At 30.8% G+C, this 18,659-nt stretch overlaps 1 protein-coding gene across 1 annotated transcript in view; it reads right to left on the reverse strand.

Moving 5' to 3' along the window:
* LOC112536527 (myb family transcription factor PHL12) overlaps nucleotides 1-18,659 on the reverse strand; it is a 46,725-nt gene that overhangs the window by 14,936 nt on the left and 13,130 nt on the right. Inside the window, exon 4 of the mRNA XM_048374885.1 lies at nucleotides 401-482. Coding sequence (XP_048230842.1) covers nucleotides 401-482 — 82 coding nt within the window. The remainder of the gene's footprint in view (nucleotides 1-400; nucleotides 483-18,659) is intronic.

The raw sequence follows: 18,659 nt of genomic DNA on the forward strand, positions 1-18,659 counted from the left end.
CTAATTCCTCCGGCTCTAGACAATTCCGTCAAGAATAATTAAATAAAAAATATAAAATAAAAGTATTGAACTTTAAATTTTAATTTGATTTTAATCATTCAACTTTAATTTTGATTATAATTCAATCTCTTTTGACATATATCGTATTCTCTCTCTTAATTATTTTTTTCTTTATTATTTTTACTATGTCAATCTTTCATTTGTAAAATAACTGAATTAAAAATCAATTAAGATTTAACGATTGAAAAGAATTAAGAGAGAATTATTTCTAAAATTCAATAATATTTTATATTATTATTAATAATTATTTCAACGAAAGATATAAAACCGTTTATTGGTAAAAGAATTATAAATATAGTTTTTAATATTTAAATGAGTTGGTTTAGAGTTTATGAAGTACCTGTTGCTCGTCTTCCACAACTTCTTCTTTCATTGGCAGGATTCCACTTCTTTGATCAGTAACCATCTCGCATTCCAATTGGCTGAATTCACATCAAATTTCACAAAAGTTTATGTACAAACATTGATTCAGTTAAATATACAATAAACAAATACTAACAACACTTTTCTTTAGACATTCTTTTAAATAATTACTCTTTTACTGATTCATTTTTCCTAATTTTTCAATCTTAATTTATTATTTATTTAATAAATTAAATTAATTTTATATTCTTTCTTAGATAAATAAAAATAAAATAGATTTATTTACAAGTCAAAAAATAAATCTCTTTTACATATACAATATATTATACCTTAAAATTCATTATTTTAATTTTAATCTTAAAAATATTTATAATGTGGATAATAATATATTTTATGTTTAAAAATTTTGCAGTTTTATTATTATTTATATAAAAATAAAACCAATATGAGATTGTTAAAAATAACAAAAGAATCATTTTACATGTAATAAAATATTTTTAAAATGGATCATTAGCAAATAAATTTATTTTATTTTTAATTATTAAAAAGATAATATAAAATTAATTTAACCTATTAAATAGGTAATAAGTAATTAAGTTGAGAAGTGATAGTGTGCATTTTATGCATACTAATTATCATATTTTCTTGGATATTATTGAAGTATTTATGCTTAATTATGGATTTTAAATGTGATTATTAATTTTCATGTTAGAAGGAACGCTTTGATGCAACATGAAGCTGAAAGGATGAACTTCAGTTAGAGCGTGCCCACGGCATATTCCAGAAATCCGAATTTGCGAAAAGAAGCTTAAAGTGATACTATTTGCCATGTGACTTTTTAATTTATTTTTGCGAATGTTTATTTACTAAAAACCCCTCACAACTTAAGGTTATTTTAGGAATTCTTAAGGACCAAGTTTTCCTATAAAAAGAAAAAGATGAAAAGAGACAATGAGAGTTTTTTTTTTAGGTTTTGGAGAAAAGGGGGCTGCAAACTAGTTTTCTTCCTATCATCTATTGTTTTCCTTCTTTGCTTTATTTTCTCTACAACAATTATGTGTGGTTGAACTCTTTTCTTTCCAACTCAAGGTTAATTAAGGTTTGAATTCATATGGGCTGTGAGATTTAATTGTTCTTCATTATTTTCTCAAATCTATTAATATTCATGTATCTTCTATGTCTATTAGGAATTCTATTTTTGTTGATTGTGTGAGAAGGCCTATTACTCAATTATCAAGATAGTCTATGTCAAATTAGAATATTAAATCCGTAATTGTTTAATTATTCTGATGATTAGTGGTAGAATAACATACCCATGTTATGTGGATACATGATCTAGTCTAAATGAATTCATCTTATGTATTTGTTGGCTAGGGTTGGGTTTCTCTAAATTGCATTGCTATTGGTAAATTAAATCTTGGAAGCTTTTCTAGGATTGTTTATTCAATAAGAGAATTAATCAAATGGCTTCTATTGATTAACGAAAAATTAAGAAGAAATTAGGTTGTTAGAGCTTCTCAACAACTATAACCAATTTATTAATGGATTTGGAAATTATATTTGCATCAATGATCAATTCAATGAATTAAAACTGAGATTATACCTTGGGTTGGAGTTTTCTCATATTGATTTATCTTCTCAAATTTTATTATTGCTTCTAATTGATTTCTAGTTTAATTTGTTTTTATTCCAAATTTAAACCCCCCTAATTTTATTTGAATTTTGTTAAAGAAGTAAATTTTACCAATCTCTATGGATTCGACCCTACTTGTCACTATTTACAAGTTGTTTTTATTTGAAGAGTATGAACTTATTTTTGTTGGATTCAACACCCATCAAGAAGCTAAATAAAGTGAACAAATAGAAGAGCAATTATCTAAGAAAGTATTCAAAAAAAAGTATTGCTAGCATTCCTCATAGGCCTAATATATAATTTCACCTCTAAACTTTATTATTTTAACTTTTGATATCCCTCAACTACTCTTTTAGCCTATGGCACCTCTCAATTTCTAATTTTGATATTCTTCACCTTTCAACATGTACTTTTATATTATTATTTATTTTTCTATAATTTTTCATAATATAAATAAATTAAAATATAAATTATATGTACATAGGTGATAGAGGTTAGAAACAGAAGTTGAGATGTGAAAATGATAAAAAAATAAAAAAATTGAGAGGTGTCATAGACTAAAATAATAGTTGAGAGATGTCAAAAGTTAAATTAGTAAAGCTTAAAGGTGAAACTATGTATTTTGTCATTCCTCATATACAATAAGCCAAAGAGCATAAACTTATAAAAAAAAAAAAAATACAACCACTTAAGGATTGTTAATTGCAGAAAGGAAATGAAGTCCAGAAATTATGGGATATTGCCTAACTTTAAATTATTCATCCAGAGTTTTTTAACTTTTAAGCTAACTTCAGTTTTTTTATATTTTAAATTAGTCATTTACACTAAACTTCATTTTTCTATTTTAATTATTCTTTAGTTTAAGGTAAACAATTTTGTATTACAATTTGGTTACCAAAATTGAAATAAAAGTATATATATATATATATATATATATAATAAAAAAGACATTTTGAAGAATTGGTTTGAAAGAATATACCTAAGAATAAGCATTTTGAAGAATTAAATTGAAGTGGAAAAAATATATATGTATTAAAGAATGAAAGAAAAGATCTTATTAATATTTATTAACAAAAATTCAATTCACAGTCTTTTCAAGTGTTTGTTCTACAAACATCAATTAAAATTAGAAGTTATTTGGAAAAAGAAAAAAAAAACAAAGAGTTATGGACCTCTTCGTTGGTAAAGTTTGATTTGGACCTATTTCGCCCAAGGTCACAATTTCAAGAGAATTTTAATTGTTTTTTCGAGAAAATTATGATCTATATGATACTTTTACATAAATTTTAATTAAATTACGTATATAATAAAATAAAAATAGAAGAAATTAAATAATTTTCCGTCAAAGAAAAACACCTATCTAGACTTTTAGATAAATAAATAGATTTTAAACTTTTATTATACTAAGAAATTAATTACCTTAAGAATATGGATAAATAACAAAAAATAATAGTAGCAATATACATATAGTGTATGTGGAAAAGAGAGGGTTTTTGTAACTAATATTATCAATCAATTTCTCAATTAAAAATATTGATTTAATTAAAAAATATATCAAAAGAACATGAGAATTTGATGAAATTGGAAAGTATTTTTAAAGAAATTTAAGATATAAATTACAGAAGTCAAATGTTATATAATAATAATATAATAATAATAATAATTATTATTATTATTTATTATTATTATTATTATTATTATAACAAATAAGTCTCAAACACAAAAAACTTAGTAATATTCTTTTGCAATTTTTATTTATATTAAATTTATTAAAATTAAAATCTTTTTAGGAGCGTTATTAAATATCTTGCCACCCAAGGAAAATAGTTCTTTAAAAATTCTAAATAAATAAATAGACTTTAGATTCTTACAATGCTAAGAAATTAATTAATTACCTTGAGAATATGGATTAACAAAAAATTAATAGTAGCACTATGCATATAGTGTATGATGTGTGTGGAAAAGAGAGGGTTTTGTAATTAATATTATCAATCAATTCTCTTAATTAAAAAGATACTCATTTAATTAAAATAATATATCAAAGGACACAAAAACTCGATGAACTTAAAAAGTAGAGAAATTTAAAATATTCATTACAAAAATCAAATATAATTATATATATAATGACAAATAAGATAAATATAACTCACACGAAACACGAGCTTAAGAATTAATCACCATTTACTCTTGAACTTAAATTTACTATACTAGTTAATGATGTGTGTTTATTTTGACTACATTAAAATTCCTTTGAATCTATAATATGTATATATATATAAGAAGCAAAGTTTTCTCATGAAATTCTATATCGCAAAATTTTATAAAATTATATCATTTTGTTTTTCAATGAGAAAATGACATATAGTACATTTATAAAAATATTAACTATAAATTTTTATAAAAAATTTAATTATAATCTTAAATGCTAAAAATGGATATGTCATTTGTAACTTATTTAAATATAAAATTATTATATATAGTATAAAAATTATTATAGCTATTACAAATTAATAATAAATTTTTTTATCTTTCCATAAAATATATTTATATACATATATATAATTAATCAAATAGTAAAAGAACAGAAATTCTAAATTTGGATGGTAAAAACAGTTTAAAGAAATTTGTGACATATTGAAAAACTTATTAACCCAATATAATAAATAAAAAAATCAATATATATATATATATATATATATGATATTAAGAAATAATAATAATAATAAATAAATAGCAAGAATTATAATAACTTTGTTCAATAAAAATCATTATTATTTGGATATATGAAAATTTATTAGTATAATGTATATACTTGTCATATTAATTTATCTTAGCATATAAAAATACCAGAGTTCTACAAGAATGTATCACAATTTTAATAAAAACTAATATAATATAAATAAAGATATCATAAAATAAAAATTAAATTTATCTTGGTACTAGTATAATTATAAATTAAATTATATAATACTATATAAAATAAAATTTTTAAATATAGAATAAATAAAATAATCATGCAATAGCATGAGTAAGTATACATTGTTCCTTTTGTTTGAAATTGATGGAGTTAAAATGCAAAAATGCTCTGATGCATTCACTTATTTTAATGCATTCTTAATCCTATTCTTAATCCTATAAGTACTTGATAAATTATCATTTTATGATAATTAAATTTAAATAATTTAACGGAAATTCTCATGAAAGCTAAAATACAATCTTTTTATTTTTATGATTTTTGTTGGTATGTTAATACTTATATGAGTAACACATAATTCTTTTATTGTAGTTATTTACTGACTAAAATAATCAAGCATATTCGATGGAACACATACATAATCTTGAATCAACATTATTACATTTTATTATAGGTTTTTTTAATAAAGATTCTTTCTTACCTTTGGGAGAACTTAGTCTTAAGTTAAAACATCTAATGTAAAGCAGCTAATGCCGAAAAAGAGATATTTAAATACTCTTATAAAGAAAGTAAAGAAAAAGTTATTTTTTAATTCTTACAATTTTGAGATATTTAATTTTTTTTAAAAATTTCATATGAATTTTTGGACTAAGCGGAGCAAAATTGTCACCTATTATGTTGCTAAATTTTTCTAAAACAAGTTTAATAACCTCTTAATTCAATAAAAATATGGAAAGACTAATTATTACATTAGAATATGTACATACAAAATCGAGTTGTATTAGCATAAATATTTTACAAATTTAGTTTGTACATTTTATAGTTAAATTTTTTATATATTCCGAATTCAAGATACACTTTTCACTTTGTTGCCAATACATCGAACAATATAAAAGAAAATATCTTTTAAATTTTCAATATTTATTTAATAACTGTTTAATATTCTATATTGATCTTTTGTCCCTTTTCACATAAAATTTTAAGATTGTTTCTTCTTACATTTCTTTTTTTCCCTCATCATATTTTTGTCTTAATAAAGATTTCTATTTCTATTTTTATTTAATTGTGCACTTAATATTAAAAGTATTATGTTATTTTATGAAAATTATTAAAACTATTTTTATATATTTTTATTCATTAACATGTTCATTTTATTTTAAATATTTTTCATTAAATAATCATTAAAATTTAATCTTGTAATTAAATAATTTTTGAAAAATAAAGTAAAATTAGTATTCAATTATAAAAAAATAATTTTTATAACTGATATAGAATTCTAAAGTACAAGTTTAAATTAATTTTTTTTCTTAGATTCCTTTTGATTACTATTAGTAATTTTTTTATTTTTATTTAAATATGCTTAATTTATTATTAAAATTATTATGTTACAAACTAACATTTTGAAACCGAACCATCATACTCTTTTTTGTATATTTTTTTTATCAGCATGTATTTTTCATTTGAATATTTTCTATCAAATATTCATTAAATCTTAATAATATAATAATTACAAAAAAAATAAAAATAATTGTTTATTTAGAAAATAAATATTTTTTTATAAATAACATAGGAATTTGGTAAAAAATTATAAATAGATAAAACAAACATATAACATTTAATGTTGCTAATGGGTCACTAAAATAAAAGAAATTTAAAAAGAACCTACCCTTCAAATCTTAACACCTCTTTCTCCTATTGGGATTACCAACAAGCCTGGTTCAATACCTTTCTTATCCAAAACGAAGGAAGAAGCCACTCCTGGCTATTCTACTTCGACACCAATATCCAAACCTCCAAAATCCCTTACTGGTTTAAACAGTGGTGGAATTACTACGGTAATGCCCCTGAGACTCTTATTCCCGAAGTCTTACCCCTGTTCAACCTATTCAAAGCAAATTACAAACCAAATTCCATGGAAAAGCGTTTTCCCCCGCTTCTCCTTTCCCCGCTCAAATTTCTTTTTACCCTGGGTATGTGTATGGTACTTTCACTTCAATCTGCTTCCAGATGGTGAGATTACACTTATCCGTCGATTCAAAGTAAAATGGTGGGATAAATTCAACCACCAAGACAAACTGTCCCTAAAAGCCGTTCAAAACTTCTTGACCAAACATAGCTTCTTGCCTCCTCCTAAAGAACAAACAACGTTCTTGGCACAGAAGTCTTTTCTCCTTCCAAAGCTTTTGACCAAACGAAGAAGATTTCCTACAACTTATAAAACGTTTGAAGCTTCTTCTAAAGGCAAATCCAAAGCCTCATCATCATCCTCTTCCAAAGGTTCTCTTCTGCATTCGATTTGGATGATCCAGCGGGAGACGATTGTTATGGGATACTCAAAATCTCATAAATATTATCTCCTTCTTTTAAAGCCCATGGGTTAAAAACCAGAAATGGTAGCCCAAGGTTATTTGTGTTGGGCCAAAAAGCCCACACTAAAGCCCACAAAAAGAAAAAGAAAAACAAAAAGAAAAAGAAAAAGAAAAAGAAAAGAAAAAGAAAAAGAAAAGAAAAGAAAAGAAAAGAAAAGAAAAGACAAAAGAAAAAAAAAAAAACAAAAGTCAAAAAAGCAAAAGATTCTTTCAAGACATGGCCGACAACTTCCTCAAAAGGCGGTTGGCATTATCAAAAGACTCCAAAGCATGTGAAGAATCTCCACAAGACTCCAAAGACAAGTGGAATCATTTCTACTCCACTAAGCAAAGCATCCAAAGCCCGTGACAAGTATCCAAAGCTCCAAGACCTCTATATATAGAGGAGTCCTCCTTCTTCATCCCTCAGAATTTAGAACTTAGAGTTTAGAAGAGAGAAGAAAGCTCTTCCTGAGTCTAAATCTCACAGAAGAGATTAGAGTAAAAGAGAGTGAGTAAGAGAGAGAGAATCTTGTAACTCCTCTTGTAAGTCTATATTTTCTTCTGTTTCAAAGTTTTACAAAGTTGTATGTTTATTTAAAGCTTTCAAAGATTGTTTATATGTTTATGTTCAAAGTCTGTTATTATTAATAAAGCAATTCAAAGTTTATCTTCTTTATCTATCATCTTCTTCTTTCCCCATCATCAAGCGTATGCTTTGTGCTTGCCTCGTAAGAGGATCCTGCACATCAGAAACTTGCTGATTGTTTCTGCTCAAATTTATTTTCAGATCTATAAGTTTATAGGGTCGGAAATGCAAGAGCATCTAAAGCTCCTACAGTCGCTTAAAGCGTGAATCACACAACGCCACGAACTTAGATCTAAATCTTCACTGCTTAATATTTCCTTCTATTTCCTAGATATTGTTTCTAATTTGGTATCAGAGCCTCTTGGGTTCCGGGATTAGAAGCATATCTACATTACAAAGATTTTACATTCATTTTAGACTGCATCAGGTTTCCTATAGGCAAGTTCTGCTCATTTTATCGAGAGTAAGACCCGACAGGAAATAGAGTGGTCCGTGCTTGTCTAGAAAGTTATTTTGGTTTAGGTTAAAATGAATTTAGAACCTTTCCTTGTAGATCTTCTTCTTTCTCAAATTCTTCTGCCTCTGAATCATCGAGGTACAAAGGTCTAGTAAATAGTGAAGAAATCACTATTGAAGATTTTTCAAAGCATATAGACGATTGGGAAATACCCAAAGTCCAAAAGAAACAAATTTATGAGTTTTCAAAGTTCCCTCTCTTCAAGACTGATTTTACAATCAAGACTGAAGAAAGAGATATCCAAATTTCAAAACCTTTTGAAGAGATTTATCTCTTAAATCCAAAGACCCTACAAAAGCATATGGAAAAGGATTATAAGTATATCCACATAGGTCTAGTCCAGGTAGGTATTAAGCCCCTTACCAGAGAAGGTCTAGATACTTCCATATTAGCCGTCCTTAGGGATGCTAGGTTTACAAATTTCTATGATTCCCTGTTAGGTCCTTTATTGAGGCTCGACTCAACAGTACCTAACAGGGAATCTGTTTTAAGCAGTGAAGATTTAGATCTAAGTTCGTGGCGTTGTAACCAGATTCACGCTTTAAGCAGCCTGTAGGAGCTTTAGATGCTCTTGCAGAATCTGTTTTCCAGCCTATAAACTTATAGATCTGAAAATAAATTTGAACAGAAACAATCAGCAAGTTTCTGATGTGCAGGATCCTCTTACGAGGTAAGCACAGAGCATACGCTTGATGTTGGGGAAAGAAGAAGATGATAGATAAAGAAGATAAACTTTGAAAGCTTTAAACAAACATACAACTTTGTAAAACTTTGAAAAGATGAATGCAGAATGCAGTTTTTGTAAAAGATCTTTCTTATTTGGAATAGGATACCTAATCCACTTAAGAGCTTTGTTCAAAGGTTTGTAGTTGATCACTAGCCTAGGAGTTCCTCTTTCTATCTCGCTATTCTTATTGACATAGAAAGCTGCGCAAGACCAAGGTGATCTAGACTTTGAAATTAAACCTTTAGACTCAAGATCTTTAATCTCTAATCTGCAATGGCTTTCTAAGGACTCATTCATCTGAATGGGTCTGGCTTTAGTAGGGATTTGCTTATCTGAAAAATCGTTTTCATATGGCAAATCTACCATATGTTGCTTTCGATTCCAAAAAGCATTTGGAAGATCGAATGAGTTCATTTTCAATCTTCATTTGAAAATCAGAAATTTTTCTTTGAATAAAATCATTTTGTAGTTGATCTAGGATTCTCTTCAAACCCACATCTTGTTGAAGATGAGAAAGATGGGTCTGTTTTCCTTTGATCAAAGCATTGATTTCAAAATTGTAAATGGAATGGGCTTTGATAAGATTCAAATTTCTCTTTTTTGGTTTTTCTAGAAAAGGAAAAACAATCTTTGAATCTTTAGCTTTGAAAATGATTCCAGCAGTTGTTACTTTAAAGGGAGTTATCAAATTGATAAACGGAGTCCCTAAGATAACCGTTTGCTGAAGATCCTTTGTAAGAATAAAAACATTCTTTAAAGCAATGTTATTATTAAGAATTGCGGCTTCAGTTTTACCAGCAATCTTAATCTTTGAAGAATTAGCTGAAGTCAGCCTTTCTTTGGTTTCTTGGTGAAACCTTTTAGGAACCAGTTCACAGTTGATACAATTGAGGTCTCTGTATCAAACAAGGCGATGGTTTCTATCTGGAAATCTCCAGGGAAAACAAGCTTTATTTGAATCAAATATTTTCTTGAAGTAATTTCCTTTAAAACATTGATAAAGTTTTCAGGAACATTTTCAGAAACTTCAAGGTTTTGAAAATTATTTTCCTCATCGAATCGAGAATCACTATTCCGCTTGAGGATCGAGCTTTAAGCAAAACAAAATCATTTTGTTGTTTTTCTTTCAACTCTTTGAGTTCTGTTTTGATGGTTTTGATCTCCTTCCGGAGTTCCCGGGGGTAGGAAGAGGGTTTTTCAACTTCTTTCCTTTGTCCAAAATCATAGTAAGATCATAAGTATTCTTACTTGGATGAAGGAACCAGAGATTCGAGTTTTTAAAATTTCTTTTAAAACTTGCTTTTGAATAAGAGGATCACTAATATGCTTTGGTACTTCAAGAAGAGCTTCTTGTTGCCTAGTGAGCATATTAATGTTCTTTGAAGAGCTCTCCGAATCTCGAACAATCGATTGAGGTTTTGATTTCATCGATTTGAAATTCTTCCTCAACGTTTGAGAACTCTGATTCAGATGAATCAACTAGAAGAGCAGAAATCTTTTGCAAAACTTCTTCTTCTATTTGAAGCTCATGGAGTCTTTTGGAAAATTTACAATACTTCGAAGTATGGCCTTTCTTACCACATTTGAAGCATGTAATTTTTGAAAAATCCTTTTTTGAATCATTCTTTGGAAATTTAGAATGAAATTTGGAAGAAGATGGTTTTTTATAGAAATTCTCCTTGCTTTTAGAAGGCTTTCTATACTTTGAAAATCGTTTCTTTTTGAAAGATTTTGGATAAGAATCAACTTTGCATTTCCCTTTGCAACTAGACACGGGCTCTATTGGGTTATACTCAAACTGGTTACAGAAACTACCTAGTTCCTGCCTAGTCTTTTTCATTTCCCATTTGAGCTGTCTTTGAAGCTTAAGGTCATGACAAATCTTTAAACCTTCTTTCTGGGTTAGACTAACTAACTCTCCATAAGTGTAGAAATCATAAGGGATTTGACCGTTATGGGTTTCTCTTATGGTATTCCTAACTCTTTCACCTAGAATCTTAGGTAAACCGGCTAAGAATTTTTCTTTCCAGAAAGGTTGGCTAGAATCTTCCCTAAGCATGACTCTGGTTAGGAAAGTGTCTTTGTAACTTTGGAAGTTGCTAAGCTTCTTACAGGTAAGATTGCTAAGGAGCTCGGCATTCTTGTCTTTGAGCAGAGAAGGGTCTCCTATGAAATGTAGGGAAATAGTGAGGATTAGGGTCGAAACCGCATCCTCAATTGGATTTCCTATTTCATCTAGGATCGGAGTTCCTTCTACTGTTGTTTGGATAGCACCTAGGATTTGGAGTTGCTGTGCTTGAGTGAGATGATAATCCCACCATCCTTTTAACTGGCCAGAAAACCAAATTTATCGTGAGCTCAAAGAATGGCTCTATCGGAGGTACCATTTTGGGTTTTGTAGGCATTGGCTGCCATGGTCATCTGTTGCAAGAGACCAAGGATGTTGTATTTAGACATTCCATCTATATTCCATTCATAGACGGAGGAGGCATTGAATCTAGACTGGGTTAGGATGTTGTTCCTATTTTCAATTCCTAGATCCGGAGCAAGATTCTAGGAGTATTCCAGTTAATCTAGGGGCTTGGATTCCCAACTGTTGATGTTGAAGGGTTTTGAATGGGGCTTTCAAGCTCCGAATCGTTAGACTCATCGCTTTGGGCTTGTCCTATAATCGATATTCCTACTACTTTGAGGAGTATCCGGTACTAGGTTTTGGACGACTCAGAGGTTGCTAATCTACTTACCGTCGACTACTTTGGCAAACTCACTTTGCTTTTGGAAATGGTCTTGGCTCGGCTTTGTAAGCTAATATGGCTTAAAAACTGGGTTTTTAAGCTTCTCTGACTGGTTCGACTCTTTTGGTTGACCAGTACTAGGTATTGGAGATGTCACCACTATAGGGGGCTTTTGAATCTGGTTTTCTATTCTAACCAGTTGTTTTCCTATAGTGTTTAGGCAGGTGTTCGAATAATTGTTCTGTTGAACAATATTCTTGACATTCTTTTCAAGGTCTTCGCCTACCAGTTTGTAAGGTGTAGCCTCTATCTCACTCTCTCCATAAGGAATGGTTATCTTCCTAAGGGAGGATGCTCGACCGGAGCGTTAGGTTTTCTCCTATCTTCCACTCGGGGGCTTTGTTCCTTATCGTGATGTGGACTAATACTCTTATCTTTAAAAGGATATGAGTGACCATGCTCTTTGCAATAAATTTGAAACCAATCAAAAATTTGATTTGGGCTTTGTTTTGAATACAAAATTGATAGTATCTTTCCGAATACTATCTTTTCTTTTAAAAGTTCTTAAAAACCAAAGTTTCTTAAGATGGTTTTTCTTTGAATAGAAATCTTCATGCAAGAGTTTTTTATCAATTTCAAACTCTTTTGAAATCATGTTGATCTCTGCTTTAAGGTTTTGGGTAAAGGCTGATGGTGATGGTGAAGATGGGGTAGAGGTTATCTCTATATCTTCGCCATCATTCTTTGATCAGTACAGGGATGTTGCTTTGGTAATCAACATTCTGGAGTGTTTTTGGAATATCAGATGTTGAAAACCTGGGTTGTGTTTGGGATGGAATTGGTTCTTTGTAAGGGGCATAGATAACAGAAGGAATTTTGGATACACTTCCAATATCTATGGTCGAGGTTGAAGAACCATCATCAGAAAATCTAGAGGAAGTTGACTTTCTGTTGAATGTGATCTTTACCTTTCCATCTGGATATTGGGCTATGTGTTTGAGGTTTGTATTTGGTTTTGTTTGCTTTGGAGAAGTAGGTTGGGTTGCACCTTCAAGGATCCATTCTTCTGGAAGTGTAATGTCTTTCCATTGAATGGTCTTTGGAATGGTTGTATTTGATTTGGATAGATCTGTTTGAAGGAACAGGGTTTCTCCTTTTGGTGAGTGAAGTTTGTGTTTGGAACCAAAGGCAGAAATCATAGCTTTGTAATGAATTTTGAAAATTAATGCTATCGGAATAGATCCTTTAAGCATTTTGTAATTGTGAGTTTTGATTTGAAGAACGATGCTCTTTAAAACATTTTTATCGTTTAAAGAAATCGTGATATTTGGAAAACAATTGAAAGAAATAGGTCCTTTATTGAAGTGCTTGAATTTGGCTGAACCAGTAACCTCAAGGATTGACTGGTAATAAGCTTGAGGCTTTGAAATATTCCAGGGTTTAAAAAACCAACCTGGAGGGAAAATCTTTGAAACCAATTTTGAGGGGCTTTCTGTGCAGAATCCTTCCTCAATGGTTAAAACATTTTGAAAAATAGGTTTTTCCAAATACTCATTTGATTTAAAACGTTTTGATTGTGTCAAAACAATCTCCTGAGAGTTTGGCTTTGAAAGACTATTTGAGTTTTGAGATAGATTTGGAGGGAAAATCTCTATCTCGGTATTTTGAAAAGGGATAGATAATATACCTTTACCCTTTGTAGAGGAAGAAGACGACTTTGGAGTCGCCCGGCTTTGGAATGATTTGCTTTGTAGATGGTTCAGTGATTGAACCATTTGTCTTTGTATTCTTCTACTCTTTGAATGAATTCGGTCTTGCTAGGCAAGCCATTCCCCGAATTTGTTTGGCTTGATCGGCTTTGAAAAGATCCATCTGAGGTTGAATTGGATCCGGTTGATTAATTTCTTCTTGGATTATCTCACCCAAGTCCCGATGGGCTTTGAAGTTGAAGGGAGGACTTCCTTCACCGGGCTTTGAATTTTGGTACGGTTTTGAAGAGGCCGTGGACTTTTCTTCTTTAGATTTCGATTTTCTTGGCATTTTGTATCACTCCTGTTTTTGTAAAAACTCTCTGGTTAGAAAGTCAGGAATAGAATTTGATTCTCCTCGAATAAATTCAATCTCAAAATAAAAAACAGATAAGATAGCTTGCCAACGGGCGAAAATTTGTTTTGAAGCTATATTTTGGACATCTTTTTGTAAAACTTCTTTTGCAGATTTGCAATCAATCCTTAAAAGAAATTTTTGATTTAAAAGATCGCTTTGAAATTTAGAAATACAGAGAACTATCGAAAGGATTTCCTTTTTGATAGTAGAATAATTCTTTTGAGTATCGTTCCAGTGAGCAGAAGTAAACTGGACAATACATTCTTTGGAATTTTGGACTTGCTTAAGAATCCCACCGTAACCTAACTCTGATGCATCCGTTTCTACAATCTTTTCAAAGTTTGACATGAAATCAGGATTTTGGCAAATCCAGATTGATCCAAAAGATCGTTACAAAACGGCATTTACAGTCCCATTCGGTCAATATGAGTGGAATGTCATGCCTTTTGGATTAAAAAGAACCTACCCTTCAAAGATTAAGATTGCTGGTAAAACTGAAGCCGCAATTCTTAATAATAACATTGCTTTAAAGAATGTTTTTATTCTTACAAAGGATCTTCAGCAAACTGTTATCTTAGGGACTCCATTTATCAATTTGATAACTCCCTTTAAAGTAACAACTGCTGGAATCATTTTCAAAGCTAAAGATTCAAAGATTGTTTTCCCTTTTCTAGAAAAGCCAAAAAAGAGAAATTTGAATCTTATCAAAGCACATTCCATCTACAATTTTGAAATCAATGCTTTGATCAAAGTTAAACAAACCCATCTTTCTCATCTTCAACAAGATGTGGGTTTGAAGAGAATCCTAGATCAACTGCAAAATGATTTTGTTCAAAGAAAAATTTCTGATTTTCAAATGAAGATTGAGAATGAACTCTGTTCTGATCTTCCAAATGCTTTTTGGAATCGAAAGCAACATATGGTAGATTTGCCATATGAAAACGATTTTTCAGATAAGCAAATCCCTACTAAAGCTAGACCCATTCAGATGAATGAGTCTTTAGAAAGCCATTGCAGATTAGAGATTAAAGATCTTGAGTCTAAGGGTTTAATTACAAAGTCTAGATCACCTTGGTCTTGTGCAGCTTTCTATGTCAATAAGAATAGCGAAATAGAAAGAGGAACTCCTAGGCTAGTGATCAACTATAAACCCCTGAACAAAGCTCTTAAGTGGATTAGGTATCCTATTCCAAATAAGAAAGATCTTTTACAAAAACTGCATTCTGCATTCATCTTTTCAAAGTTTGACATGAAATCAGGATTTTGGCAAATCCAGATTGATCCAAAAGATCGTTACAAAACGGCATTTACAGTCCCATTCGGTCAATATGAGTGGAATGTCATGCCTTTTGGATTAAAAAATGCCCCTTCTGAATTTCAGAAAATCATGAATGACATTTTTAATCCATTTTCAAAGTTCTGCATTGTCTACATAGATGATGTTTTAATCTTTTCAAATTCCATTGAACAGCATTTTAAACACCTAGAAACGTTTTTCTATGTTGTTAAGAAAAATGGTTTAGTGGTTTCAAAGTCTAAGATATCTCTTTTTCAAACGAAAATTAGATTTCTTGGTCATTACATCTCTCGGGGTACAATTACTCCAATTGAGAGATCCCTTGCATTCACTTCAAAGTTTCCAGATAAAATTTTGGAAAAAACCCAACTTCAAAGATTTCTTGGTAGTTTAAATTATGTTATGGATTTTTATCCTAATTTAAACTGTCTTGCAAAGCCCCTGCATGATAGGCTAAGGAAAAACCCCCCTCCTTGGTCTGATCAACATACAAAGATAGTCCAAAGCATTAAAAAACAAGTTTTAGAAATTCCTTGCCTGCATCTAGCTGATCCTTCTGCATTTAAGATTGTAGAAACGGATGCATCGAGTTAGGTTACGGTGGGATTCTTAAGCAAGTCCAAAATTCCAAAGAATGTATTGTTTACGCTGAACGATACTCGAAAAGAATTATTCTACTATCAAAAAGGAAATCCTTTCGATAGTTCTCTGTATTTCTAAATTTCAAAGCGATCTTTTAAATCAAAAATTTCTTTTAAGGATTGATTGCAAATCTGCAAAAGAAGTTTTACAAAAAGATGTCCAAAATATAGCTTCAAAATAAATTTTCCGCTGGCAAGCTATCTTATCTGTTTTGATTTTGAGATTGAATTTATTCGAGGAGAATCAAATTCTATTCCCGACTTTCTAACCGGAGAGTTTTTACAAAAACAGGAGTGATATAAAATGCCAAGAAAATCGAAATCTAAAGAAGAAAAGTCCACGACCTCTTCAAACCGTACCAAAATTTGAAGGAAGTCCTCCCTTCAACTTCAAAGCCCATCAGGACTTGGACTGAGATAATCCAAGAAGAAATTAATCAACCGGATCCAATTCAACCTCAGATGGATCCTTTCAAAGCCGATCAAGCCAAACAAATTCAGGAATGGCTTGCCCAGCAAGACCCTGAATTCATTCAAAGAGTAGAAGAATACAAAAGACAAATGGTTCAATCCCCCACCGAACCATCTACAAAGCAAATCATTCCAAAGCCAGAAGCGACTCCAAAGTCGTCCTCTTCCTCTACAAAGGGTAAAGGTATATTATCTATCCCTTTTCAAAATACCGAGATAGAGATTTTCCCTCCAAATCTATCTCAAAACTCAAATAGTCTTTCAAAGCCAAACTCTCAGGAGATTGTTTTGACACAATCAAAACGTTTTAAATCAAATGAGTATTTGGAAAACCTATTTTCAAAATGTTTTAACCATTGAGGAAGGATTCGCACAGAAAGCCCTCAAAATTGGTTTCAAAGATTTTCCCTCCAGTTGGTTTTTTAAACCCTGGAATATTTTAAAGCCTCAAGCTTATTACCGGTCAATCCTTGAGGTTCTGGTTCAGCCAAATTCAAGCACTTCAAAAAGACAAAGTCCATAAAGATATTCAACATGCACAATCCAAAGAATCCTTCACCCGTCCGATTGGGGTATGGATTTACACTCTTCGTTCCTTCCCTACTTCTCTAAAAAGAACCTACCCTTCAAATCTTAACACCTCTTTCTCCTATTGGGATTACCGAAGAAGCCCTGGTTCAATACCTTTCTTATCCAAAACGAAGGAAGAAGCCACTCCGGCTATTCTACTTCGACACCAATATCCAAACCTCCAAAATCCCTTACTTGGTTTAAGCGTTGGTGGAATTACTACGGTAATGCCCCTGAGACTCTTATTCCAAGTCTTACCCCTGTTCAACCTATTCAAAGCAAATTACAAACCAAATTCCATGGAAAGCGTTTTCCCCGCTTCTCCTTTCCCCGCTCAAATTTCTTTTACCCTGGGTATGTGTATGGTACTTTCACTTCAACTGTCCTTCCGGATGGTGAGATTACACTTATCCGTCGATTCAAAGTAAAATGGTGGGATAAATTCAACCACCAAGACAAACTGTCCCTAAAAGCCGTTCAAAACTTCTTGACCAAACATAGCTTCTTGCCTCCTCCTAAAGAACAAACAACGTTCTTGGCACAGAAGTCTTTTCTCCTTCCAAAGCTTGTTGAAGAAGATTTCCTACAACTTATAAAACAGTTGTCCGCAAAGCGACTTCTTCTAAAGGCAAATCCAAAGCCTCATCATCATCCTCTTCCGGTCTGGCTGCATTCGATTTGGATGATCCAAATGGGAGACGATTGTTATGGGATACTCAAAATCTCATAAATATTATCTCCTTCTTTTAAAGCCCATGGGTTAAAAACCAGAAATGGTAGCCCAAGGTTATTTGTGATGGGCCAAAAAGCCCACACTAAAGCCCACAAAAAGAAAAAGAAAAACAAAAAGAAAAAGAAAAAGAAAAAGAAAAGAAAAAGAAAAAGAAAAGAAAAGAAAAGAAAAGAAAAGACAAAAGAAAAAACAAAAGTCAAAAAAGCAAAAGATTCTTTCAAGACATGGCCGACAACTTTCTCAAAAGGCGGTTGGCATTATCAAAAGACTCCAAAGCATGTGAAGAATCTCCACAAGACTCCAAAGACAAGTGGAATCATTTCTACTCCACTAAGCAAAGCATCCAAAGCCCGTGACAAGTATCCAAAGCTCCAAGACCTCTATATATAGAGGAGTCCTCCTTCTTCATCCCTCAGAATTTAGAACTTAGAGTTTAGAAGAGAGAAGAAAGCTCTTCCTGAGTCTAATTCTCACAGAAGAAATTAGAGTGAAAAGAGTGAGTGAGAGAGAGAGAAATCTTGTAACTCCTCCTGTAAATCTATATTTTCTTCTGTTTCAAAGTCTTACAAAGTTGTATGTTTATTTAAAGCTTTCAAAGATTGTTTATATGTTTATGTTCAAAGTCTGTTATTATTAATAAAGCAATTCAAAGTTTATCTTCTTTATCTATCATCTTCTTCTTTCCCCATCATCAAGCGTATGCTCTGTGCTTGCCTCGTAAGAGGATCCCGCACATCGAAACTTCGATTGTTTCACATTCAAATTTATTTTCGGATCTATAAGTTTATAGGGCTGGAAATGATTCCTGAGCATCTAAAGCTCCTACAGGCTGCTTAAAGCGTGAATCTGGTTACAACGCCACGAACTTAGATCTAAATCTTCACTGCTTAATATTTCCTTCTATTTCCTAGATACCTTTAATATCAGTAATTAATTATAAAAAGAATGTATAATC

This window comes from Ricinus communis, chromosome 5 (assembly GCF_019578655.1).
Source record: "Ricinus communis isolate WT05 ecotype wild-type chromosome 5, ASM1957865v1, whole genome shotgun sequence".
NCBI classification, from domain to species: Eukaryota; Viridiplantae; Streptophyta; class Magnoliopsida; order Malpighiales; family Euphorbiaceae; genus Ricinus; species Ricinus communis.